This window comes from Staurois parvus, unplaced genomic scaffold (genome assembly GCF_062004578.1).
Source record: "Staurois parvus isolate SC_StPar_1 unplaced genomic scaffold, SC_StPar_1.0 ptg000867l, whole genome shotgun sequence".
NCBI classification, from domain to species: Eukaryota; Metazoa; Chordata; class Amphibia; order Anura; family Ranidae; genus Staurois; species Staurois parvus.
In genome coordinates, this window is record NW_028318663.1 from 1,024,468 (window position 1) to 1,036,211 (window position 11,744).

The following is an 11,744-nucleotide window of genomic DNA, read 5'->3' on the forward strand; positions in this document are numbered from 1 at the left end:
TGGGGATCCTAGTGTCTATAGAGTGCCTGTAATCACCCAATGGGGATCCTGGGACCTATACACCATGCCTGTAATCACCCAGTGGGGATCCTGGTGTCTATAGAGGGCCTGTAATCACCCAGTGGGGATCCTGGTGTCTATAGAGGGCCTGTAATCACCCAGTGGGGATCCTAGTGTCTATACCATGCCTGTAATCACCCAGTGGGGATCCTAGTGTCTCTAGAGTGCCTGAAATCGCCCAATGGGGATCCTGGGGACTATACCATGCTTGTAACCATGCAATGGGGATCCTAGGGCCTATCCTGTGCCTGTGGAATCTCACTTGTTAGCAGCTGAATTTTATGCCCACCTAAGATGGAAACACAGTATATCCTATATCCAAAAACAAAAATGTAACGTATTGCAGCTCTACAGTCTTTAGATGTGGTGACTGCACTGGTTTTCTTTTTTTAATCATTTTAGCTTTATGTTCAAGTTTCGTCGATCATGTGGCATCTGTGATTGGCTTTCACAGTGGGCACATGATGGGGAGCCGGTCCTTCCAGCTACTTATCCTTAGTCCACACCCGAACAGTTTTTGAAAACAACTATAATAATGTAGATATCAGCGCACATCCTTAGGGATCGCTACGTTCTCTGCGCCACTCTCTAGTTGCTTTACTCTCACATTCTTGTTCAAACATTTTATTGAATTTTCCAGGCTAGTAACAAGCGTAGGACATTTTAGTACATGTACAAGAATAGAAGAGAACATGTTTCCCAGAGGCAAAAAGGAAAATGTCGTTCAAAAACATATACAACAGGGAAACCTTACGGAATAATGCAATACAAAGGGAGGTAAAATACGGTGTGATCTAAATATGGAGTACTACTCCCCAGAACTACATGTGGGTTCCAAGAAAGGCAAAAGGAGGGAAAAGAGGAGGGGGCAGGTTGAAAACTTTACTCTCACATTTCACGTAGAACAATTGTTATCTTAGCGGTCACCCCTCCTATTCTTTACACAGCACCGTTCACTCCATTTTCTATACTCACAAAATAACCACCACTATGACTTCTATATCTGTAGGTGGTAATACTTTTATTTGCAAGGATGGCGGATATTTTGGGAGTATAAGAATCTGAGTGAACCTTGCTGTGTGGAGGACAAGAGGGGCGATCGCTAAGATTACAATTGTTCTGTCTGTGAATGTGAGAGTAAAGCATCTAGAGAGCGGCGCATCAAACGTTGCAATCCCTAAGGATGTGCGCTGATATCTATATTATTATTAGTTGTTTGCAAATACTGTCTGTGACAGCTCGGTCTCTGTGTTGGGAGTGCACAGTGAGCACACTTTCAGCACAGAATCATTGGCCGCCCAGTGATGTATATGTGCAGCATGTGGATGTTAAAGCCCACCCTTTTGCTGCTGCACATATGTATTACACGGGTGGCAACAGGTTAATGTCCATTTTGAACACATAGGCTGCTCCTATCTTCACCCCAGATATAAGAAGATGAAGGGCAGCAGCAGCAAGACTTAAGCAGCCCATAGATTATGCAATTTTCTTTCCTTTCACAACATGTGGAAGGCAAAAAAAAAAAAGCTCAATTCCCCCATCAACACAGAATCCTTCCCACACTGCCTATTGTGTTCTTCTCGCAGGAAACTATCATCACTGCTGGCGGTCATAGCCGCCAGAAGTGATTGCATGAAAAAATCTGATAGTCTGGTTGTACTGAAGTCGATCGATGACTTCAGTACAGCCAGCCTGCCCATAGATGAATTGAATCTTGGCAGGTCCCTGGTGAACCGCTCGAGATTCGATCCATCTATGGCCGGCTTCAATCAAAGAAGAAATGTTTTAAAGGATAAGTTCACCTTTCATTTCCACCCATATTCAGGGTGTAACGTGTTATGAAAGGACTGGCCCTTGCTCCTTCCCACTCCCCCACTTTGACAGCTAGTGGGCAAACAGATATACTGACAAGTCTGCAGGAGTCCTGCATGGCACCAGTGATCTGCTGATCGCTAGTGCAATGCTTTACAGGCTCCTGCAACAAAAAATAATAAATTCACATTTTTCTTTTTTTTTTTTTTTATCAGAAAACAAATGTGCATTTATTTTTATTTTTTTTTCAAAACTGAACTTATCCTTTAAAAAGAGACGTGATAAATGTCTATTGGGAATGTGTTTAAAAAAGCAGGCAAAGTCCATCTGTAGGCTCCTATTTCTTCTCTGTGTATAGAAGGATTCTGACTGTTGGATTTGTGCCAGGTGAATGGTACTACTGTCATGATCAACAGGCATTTACATGGGTCATAGAGAAACAAATAATGCAGTCTAAATGTTATGAATTATGTACAGTAGTATGTGGTTTTATTGCTTGCCCATAGTTCTCCTTTACCTTTTTCTGTGCTTGTTGGGTTCGTAAGGTGCTTTTACCTTCTACTCTGGTGAATTGTTGGATTCTTTTGCAAGAGAGAAGTGTTTTATGCCCTTTGCAGTTGTACGATTCCTCCCGTAATTGTTGCAGATTCCTTGTCTTTATGTTTTAGCCTTTGAGATGATTTTATACTTTACCCCTTGACGCTGACGTAACACAAATATGCAGCTTCACAGAACTGGGCTTTTTTCCGTGGGGCTGCATATTTGTGTACCTCTCTTTCTGCTGGGAGCGCGTCAGCACAAGGACCGCGGTGTCACTGAGAGCTCTGGGTCCCGTTCTAACAATCGGGAGCTGGGACTTCCGATTCCGGGTCATATGATCGCTGTGATAGCCTCTGATTGGCTATCACAGTGATCAGTCACTGTACAGCCTGGCCACCTTGTTTTTTTTTTTCTCTCTATGAATGGAGGAGAGATGCATTGTAATCTCTCTAACTCCTGGCATAGGTGTCCGTTTATGAACCAGCAGTAAATGATCGCTGCTCAGTTCTCCTGCATTCTTGGAGAACACCGTTCTCCTGCGAATGCCTTTAATGAAGCTGTGTAGATCAGTTCTCCGAACGAAGGGAGAGCGATCTACAAACGCTGGAAAACGGCTGCTGTTACTATAATCTCGCAAGATCACACTAAGAGATCAGTTTACTAAGCAGAGGTAAATTATCGCTGCTTAGTTTGCGGTTCCTCCGCTTCTCCAGCTCTGGGCTGGAGAATCTGGAGGGAGAACACAGATCTCCAGTGAAGGGCTGACATCGCTCCTCGCTAATCTCCTGAGTCTCATAAACTGTGAATGACCAGAGAGTAACTGCGATCCTCTGAATCGCAGCTATTCTCTGTGTCATAAACGGACACCGTAGAGAGAAAAAAATGCTTGTAGAAAAAAAAAAAAGGTAAAAAAATATTATATAAAGAAAAAATACCTAGATCAAGGTTTGATCTAGTTCAGTGCCAGGGTAAGTGTTTGGGTCAAGGTCAGGGTCAAAGGTTAAGGTCAAAGTCAGGATTTAAAAAAAAAAAAATTGGTGTCAGTGTGTTTTAGGTAAAAAAGACAAAAACAAAATGCGCACTATTGATTCTGGGCTGTACTACGGGTATAAACCACAAATAACATACACATATATGGTATCGCTGCGATCGCCAAGAGCTGGAGAATTTATTTTGGGTTGTTCTTTGGTAGTAGGTTATGGTAGTAACAAGAAACACACAGCTAAATAAAAAATAATGATTTTTTTTTTATTATTTTGAGCCAGTTTTCCTTTGATAAAAAAGAATCAGGAGCTATCCATTACCATTTACCACCAAATGAAAGCCCAATTTGTCCTGAAAAAACGAGGTATAATTCACCTGGATGTTCAAAGTAGTTGTGATGATATGTGCGGTTTTACTAACACAGGTCAACGTTGCAGAATTGTGCTTAGACATTTAGATTTCTTTTACCCTTAGACGTGAAGGGGTTAAACACCAGCTAGATCTGGATTCAAGATAGTCCATTTGGGTCATGTCAATGTGTCTTATATTCTTTTTTTGTTTCTTTTCCCATTTGCAGAGGCAGCCAGCAGCCGTAATCCTCCCCCACTTCCCCCCCACCCTTTGTCGCGGCATCATAGCGCAGAGGGGAACATGCAGCCGCCCTGGTACCCGCCTAGCACCTCCCCTCCAGAAGATTCCGTGATCAGCCGCCCTCCTCCCGAGCCTCCGATCACTCAGCACGAGGAGGGTGCGTCACCTGTCGAAGATCAGGAGGAAGCTGCAGTCCGCCTGCAGCAGTTGCAGCCGGGGGGTGCCAGCTCGGAGGATATGAGCGATGCCAATGCTGCTTCTCGTGCACGAGCTGTGAACAACCAGTATTCCTTTGTATAAGCGGGGTCAGGCTAAGTAATAGACAGATTTGGTATCTGGATCTTACTCCCATCCTGCTGTTTTTTGCAGCTTGCCTTTCCAGACACAAACAGTCTTGTTTTCTGATATAGACACACTAACATGGCTAGACCAGAGATAGCAGAGTACGCAAACCCACTGCAGCCCTTCCCCCTTATGTGAATAATATTGGAATCTAGCAAAACACTACAGTTTGGTGACACCGGCACACACTAAACTTCTCACTAACAGGTCCATTTGAGGTCTTCTAATATGGTACACTACACCCTGTAGAGAGGAGAGCTCACCTCAACCACAATGTTCCTGATTGCTTGTCCTATGTACGGTCTAGACCAGCCATTCTTAACTAGGCTTCCTCGGGGTTCCCTGAACTACGGCTGATTGATCATCCATCTGATGGTGCCTTCATAGCTCCAGAGCCAGTGCCGCTTGGTAGAGCCAGCAGTATGACACTAACGATCTTTGTAGTTGTCTGTAACGGTGGCATTCTAACCATCAAAGTTATGGGGGCATTCTTCCTAATAACCAGCAATAGAAGGGGCATTTTTCCAACTGGCTTTGTTTTAGCAGGGGTTCCTGAGACCTGAAAATTATCTCAAGGGTACTTCTGGGGTAAAAAAGGTCGAGAGAGGATGCACTCGACCCCTTCCATGTAGCCAGTGAGTTCAAAGAGATCCGGTCATGATTGGGATAATGCAAGCCGGATAAAAGGTTTATATCTGCCCTAATCTGGAATATCGCTTATTGTTTAGAGCCTGAATATTTACCGTGGAGCTTAGACAGATATGTAGAGTGTGCTGTTCCCAAGCCCTAGGTTGGGTCAAGTTAGGCCTAAAGACCTGGATGCTAAACACTGGTGGGGGCTCATCCTTTGCCCAATAAATATAGGAAAATAAAAGGTCAAGCTGCACCGGAGAAACGTTCAAACGCTGATAGTTTTTATTGTTCTGGAATACAAGTAAAGAGTCCCTGGCTGGGCCTTCATGCCAGGCAACAATAAAGTTGTCAATGTTTGAACCTTCCTAGAGTGCTGCTGCCTTTTTTTTCCTTCTTCAGCTTAAGGATCAAGGATAAGAGGTCTCCTGAAGTCTCACTCTTTTTTTTTTTTTTTTTTTTTTTTTTTTTTTTGTTTTTGTTTTTTTACATCCATCAGCCAGAGCTTGTATTCTGACTCCCAGCTTCTAAGCATACATAACATTATGAAATTACATCATTAAAAGGAATTTGAACAAAAAAAAACTACAGTACTCAGCTATTGGATCCTGTAATGCATGTTTAGGAGCTGAGAGAATGAGGTTGGGCAGATGGCTGAAAACGGCCCTTTAGGCTTCAGACGACTTCTAGCCACTGATTTTTTATTTTTTTTTCCTTACAGCTGAGATGCAAAGTAAAGAAAGCAGCAGCTCTAAATATTGCATTCATAAACTCACTCAGTTCTAATCCTTTTATTTTGAAAGGACGCACACAGCTTTTGGTTGGCTGGTTTTGTCGTTGCTGTCAGTGTCTGCCAGCGTGTAATTCTTGGCTTCTTAAGGAAGGATTCTGATAAGTAATATTTGCCTTAAAACTTTCCATATAACACTGGCCATGTATACCCCCCCCCCTCTCATAGCTGTCATCACTTTGCTGGGTGCTACATGGGTTTCACTGTCATGTGATCATGTGACTGGGAGCCTGGCCTCCCAGTTCCTGATCATTGCTAGGTGGCCGTGAGCTATCGGTGGGGACACACAATTGAGAGCGCTCCCTACAGAAGAGGTACACATATGTGACAGGACGATGTTCAGGCCCATCTTCATTCCTATATATATATATATATGTATGTGTGTATGTATATATGTGTGTATATATATATATATATATACACACACACACACACACGTAATGACAGGAAGGGGTTAAAGAACGAACAACCTTTTTTCTGTGAAAAGTCACTTGAAATGAAACTCCATTCTCAGTACCACCTAGGGCCGCTTTACAGTATATATGGTGAGGGTTCCAGAATCCTTGCCTGCCTTTGACATGTAGATATGCAGACAGCGCCAAGTGAAGGACTTTGGGGGAGAGTAAACTAGAGCACCGGTGTAGCTGTGCATGGGAGCCAATCAGATTCGAATTTCAGCTTGTTCAGTTAAGTTTTGACAATAAAGCCGGGCAGCCTATTGGTTTCTATGCAGACCTGCATCCGATTTTGCACCATGCCGTTTCGGTACATAACCCCCATCGTCTTGACTGTATTCCCCATGCTTATCTCCAGTGTTGTCATAGAAGCACTAAACTCACCAGCATCCTTCTAGATGTTTAGCACTGTGCTAAGTAGCTCACCAAAGATGACGTTTCAGTGCAGTAAACCTCAAGTCTGGGGATGCCATATTACAGCAATACCTGTAATTTGACTGTTGGCTCGTGGGAAAGGCAGGGAGCCAGTGACAAGAACAGGTGAGGCTGAGCTCTTCACCAAATGGTTTTATAGAAATCCTGTCTACAAACTAAATACTGTTATCATGGTTACAAGAATGGGAGTGGTTCATTTAATTGAAATTTAAAGGTCGTTTTGTGGACATTTAAAGTGGAGTTCCACTCACTCTGTAAAAAAATAAAAGTCAGCAGCTGTAAAAACTTTTAAAAAACAGCCACTTACCTGTTCAACGATCCCACGTTGCCCCCGCCGCAGCCAGCCAGCCGTCCTGTATTCCAGGTGTCTGCATTTTCAATGTGGGCACCCGGCTTTGACAGCTTGCGGCTTCACAGCCAGGTGCCCACTGCGCATGCGCAAGTATCGCTGCGCTTCATGAATGGCCCTGTAGTGTTCTGGGACCTGTCATGTGTCCCACAAGACTTCGGGGAGGGACGGTAGGAGGACAACATGCGGAAGTGGGAGCGGGTACCTGTCAAATTCGGGTACCTGTCCCCCACCCTTCGCTCTCCAAAGGTGCCAATCCTTACTGGGGAGCGGGGGACCAATCTTTAAAGCGGAACTTTTCTTTTTGGGTGGAACTCCGCTTTAATGACTTGGGAACAGTATGTATGTTCCGAGAAGATTGAGACTGGAGTTCTTCTTTAATGTGGTCCCTATTGCCTCTTATGGGCAGTTACTAGGCATTGGAGCCAGGGTCAGGAGGGGTGGGAGTGATAGCCTCAGAGCAAGTCAGCAATGGCAGCTTACACATTTCTGTTCTGACAAGTTACCTTTAAAACTAAACTCCAGGCAAACTGCTAGATACACAAATTGACTTTATATAAGAGCCCAAATCTTTGTATTTCTGTCCATCCAATCCCGAGGTTTACACGGCTCTACCACATAGCACAGTCCTGCCTGGCAGGGGAGGAGAACCAGTTGTTTTTTTTGTTTTTGTTTTCCTCCTCTGCAGTCCAGTAACACAGCTCTTGTCCCTGCCCCAGCCTGTTATGGGAAAGTGAAGCAGCAGACTAACAAGCCCATCTCTCTAGCTGCTCTATCCTCCTTTCAGATCACCGGATGGGCTCCATGTGCTGCTTCTTCCTCTACCAGTCTGAGCCTTGCTGTACAGGGGACTGCAGGAGGCAGAAATAGATTAAATTCCGGTACTCACACTGTTTGCATTTAAAGATGCATTGATGAATGCAGCGATATATTCCTTTGTGTCTTTTATACCTGCCTGGAGTTGAGCTGTGAACTCTTAAATGATGATTGTGGGATAAAGTCAAATCACCAGTTCTTCTAAATGACAGAAATTGGGAAGAGTTGAAAAATCTCTTGTGTTGATATTGTGTAAAAAATACAGGTTCAAGTGGACCTGTCTCCTACGTAAGATAGTGGAGTATGTTTTGTGGGTAGAACCTGTAATTAAGGCAGGGCAGCTCGTCATTTCATTGGGAATGCTACAATCGTGTTGTAAATCAATTGACATAATTGTTGGCTCCACACCACCTAGAGCCATCGTACCTCCTCTGACTGGCAGCATACCCCTGATAGGTACTTTAGTATGTTGGTACTGAGATTATGTCTTTTTTTTTTTTACTTTGTAGGCCACGAGGATCGATGAAATACATTTCTCGTGTTCAGCTGCTAAATTTTCTGTTTTTCTCCAATTTTATAAAAGCTTGACATGGCCAAGCTTGTGTGTCAGAATGTGACGTTTTTTTTTTTTCTTTTTTTAATTTTTGAAAGTAGTTATGGATATATTACAACTGTTAACAAAAATAATGCATGCGCTGCTCACAAGCCCAGAAACCGGGCCACCCTTCGAGGAAACACTAGGTGCCAGAAACCAGGTAGGGGCTTGTCCTATGCCCCACATGCCCAAATGGTCCAAGGAAAAAAAAAGGCCAGCGACACTATTAATATTTAATGCTGATAACTTTATTGATTCTAGACAATAGGGCAAGGAGTCTCCACTTGGGACCTCTTCCTCTGGCAAGCTACACCTACTAGACTGAGCTTCATCATAAAGGTGGTCTTCTTGTCCCTTTTTGTCTGAATCAATAAGGTTGCCAGTGTTGAATTTTATTGCTGGCTTTATGTTTTGTCTTGGAAAGTATTTGTCATGTCTGGGTCCCTTGCTGCCTGCCTTGGAGACAGGGATCACTGTAGCAGGCAATGAGGGATACCCTACCTTTTGGTGGCATAGCAGTAAAAATTGAAAATCAAAACCAAAAAAAGGTTTTTCCCTGGAGAATCCCTCTGACAGTGTAGATTGGTGGGGGCCAGTGTATTAGAGAGAAGAGGGCCCCAACTCCGGTCCCTGACTTCTCAAGGCGGCCACACATTGTGTGTGTGTGTGTGTGTATAAATATATATATATATATACACACATACACACAGAATATTGTTGGAGACTGAGGACAGGCTACAAGAGGTGGTCAGAGATTGGGGACCTACTACAGGAGGTAGGCAGAGACTAGGGGACATCCTGAAGGAGGTGGTCAGAAACTGGGGACATGCTGCAGGAGGTGGTCAGGGTCTGGGGATATGGTGCAGGAGGTGGTCAAAGACTGGAGAACATCCTGAAGGAGGTGGCCAGAGACTAGGGGCATGCAGCAGGAGGTGGTCAGAGACTGGGGAACATCCTGAAGGAGGTGGTCAGAGACTGGGGACATGCTGCAGGAGGTGGTCAGAGACTAAGGACATGCTGCAGGAGGTGGTCAGAGAATGGGGACATGCTGCAGGAGGTGGTCAGAGACTGGGGAACATCCTGAAGGAGGTGGCCAGAGACTAGGGACATGCTGCAGGAGGTGGTCAGAGACTGGGGAGCATCCTGAAGGAGGTGGTCAGAGACTGGGGACATGCTGCAGGAGGTGGTCAGAGACTGGGGAACATCCTGAAGGAGGTGGTCAGAGACTAGGGATATGCTGCAGGAGGTGGTCAGAGACTGGGGACATGCTGCATGAGACTGCTAGAGATCACTGCCAATACAGCCTCTTTATTTGTTAATGATCCCACACCCAGTACAGGTTGCTGTGGCTCCAGGGCAATACAATATGCACCAAAGGGCCATAGGATGGGCACAAAGGGTGTAGAGCTTCTCTGCAAAAGTTTTCAATGGAAAAACAAGCTGAAGCTTTAGAATTTGCCCATATTGTCTGCAAAACACATTTTTTGAAATGTATTATTAGATACATTGCTCAAAGCAGCTTCAACTGTAGGCACACCTGTCGACGAATACTACCTTGAAACATAATGGTGGTATGTTAGGTTTTTACTTTTTTTTTCCTCTATGTACGGTTTAATAGGGGGTGACATGGACCTTTTGAGAGATGTGATGGTACACTATTTGGATGAACAGGTACAGGACAGCGTGCCCAGATAAGATTGCGGTTTGCACATCTGAACGGTTTTGTGGGAACTCCTCGCTCTCTGCTCTTGAGTTGAACCGATCTCACATGACTTCATGCACCAGTCTGAATATTCACATTTTAGGTATTGTACCTGGGCAGACTTACTGATGAAATATTTATATTTGTGCCCCCCTCACGTAGTTATACTTTGGGTGACCCTGACACTTCAGCTTGAGATTTAACGTGGATAAAGTTGTAAAATTAAAATGAATGCAGGGTCCGGGGAGAGCGGATATAGTGAATGCGGGGTCCGGGGAGAGCGGATATAGTGAATGCGGGGATCTGGGAGAGCGGATATAGTGAATGCAGGGTCCAGGGGGAACCAGATATAGTGAATGCAGGGTCCGGGGGGACCGGATATAGTGGATGCTGGGTCCGGGAGAGCGGATATAGTGGATGCAGGGTCCAGGGAGAGCGGATATAGTGAATGCGGGGTCCGGGGAGAGCGGATATAGCGAATGCGGGGTCCGGGGGGACCGGATATAGTGGATGCAGGGTCCGTGGAGAGCGGATATAGTGAATGCAGGGTCCGTGGAGAGTGGATTTAGTGAATGCAGGGTCCGGGGAGAGCGGCTATAGTGGATGCGGGGTCCAGGGAGACCAGATATAGTGAATGCAGGGTCCGGGGAGACCAGATATAGTGAATGCAGGGTCCGGGGGGGGGGACCAGATATAGTGAATGCAGGGTCCGGGGGGGGGACCAGATATAGTGGATGCAGGGTCCATGGGGGGACCAGATATAGTGGATGCATGGTCCGGGGAGACCAGATATAGCGAATGCAGGGTCCGGGGGGGACCAGATATAGTGAATGCAGGGTCCGGGGGGGGACCAGATATAGTGGATGCAGGGTCCGGGGTTTAGTAACACTTTAAGATCCTCAGAAAAAGGTTGAATTTGATGACTGAATAAAGAGGCAAATAAAGATTGTTCATCAGTAAGCCTGCAGAAGTACATGGATTTGGGATCATGGGGTCTGTATATAAAACGTATGCAAACATTCACACAATCAGGGCAAAAAAATTGCTGTACTTCTATTATATATGATTCCTACATCGTCCGCACCTTCTAGCGGCCACAATGTTTGTTTTTTGGGGGTTTTTTTCCTGATTGAGGTATTTCTGGAAAAGGCTTTATGGCCATTAGATGGCTCTGACGATCTAGGCATCACACATAATAGAGGAGGTACGGCAATTTTTGCCCTGATTGTGCAACTGTTGTCACATCCGTTCAACAAACGTTTTATATATAGACCTGTGAGTATTCAGATTCTTGCATAAGCATTCATTGTGACTGGTTCTCATTAATTCACAGATATCTGGCAACAACAATGAGCATACTTTCAATTTTGTTCTCCGCCTGGAGTTCCACCTTTAATACACATTGGTTCTACTCACAAAATAGCTACTTCGGGTTGCAGATATGCAACAGGTACTCTTTGAGAGCGCATAATCAGTCCGTCATTTCAATTTGATGCTTAATTTACATTTTTTTTAAATTTTTTGACAAGGGCGTGGTATGCTTTTAATTCTGCTCTATGTATGTATACATATATATATAATAAATATATATATATACTATTAGTGTATATATTACTCCCATTAAAACACTATATATATTTCTC

The 11,744-nt window shown here is 44.5% G+C and overlaps 1 protein-coding gene across 4 annotated transcripts in view; it reads left to right on the forward strand.

Moving 5' to 3' along the window:
* Positions 1-5,327, forward strand: part of SH2B1 (SH2B adaptor protein 1) — a 36,540-nt gene extending 31,213 nt beyond the window's left edge. For 3 of the 4 annotated variants that reach the window (XM_089655775.1, XM_089655777.1, XM_089655776.1), the window contains exon 9: positions 3,974-5,327. In XM_089655775.1, the coding sequence (XP_089511901.1) occupies positions 3,974-4,287 (314 nt within the window). In that variant the 3' untranslated portion in view covers positions 4,288-5,327. The remainder of the gene's footprint in view (positions 1-3,973) is intronic. The other variant, XM_089655778.1, reaches the window with a different exon arrangement.
* The last annotated feature ends 6,417 nt before the right edge of the window (positions 5,328-11,744 follow it).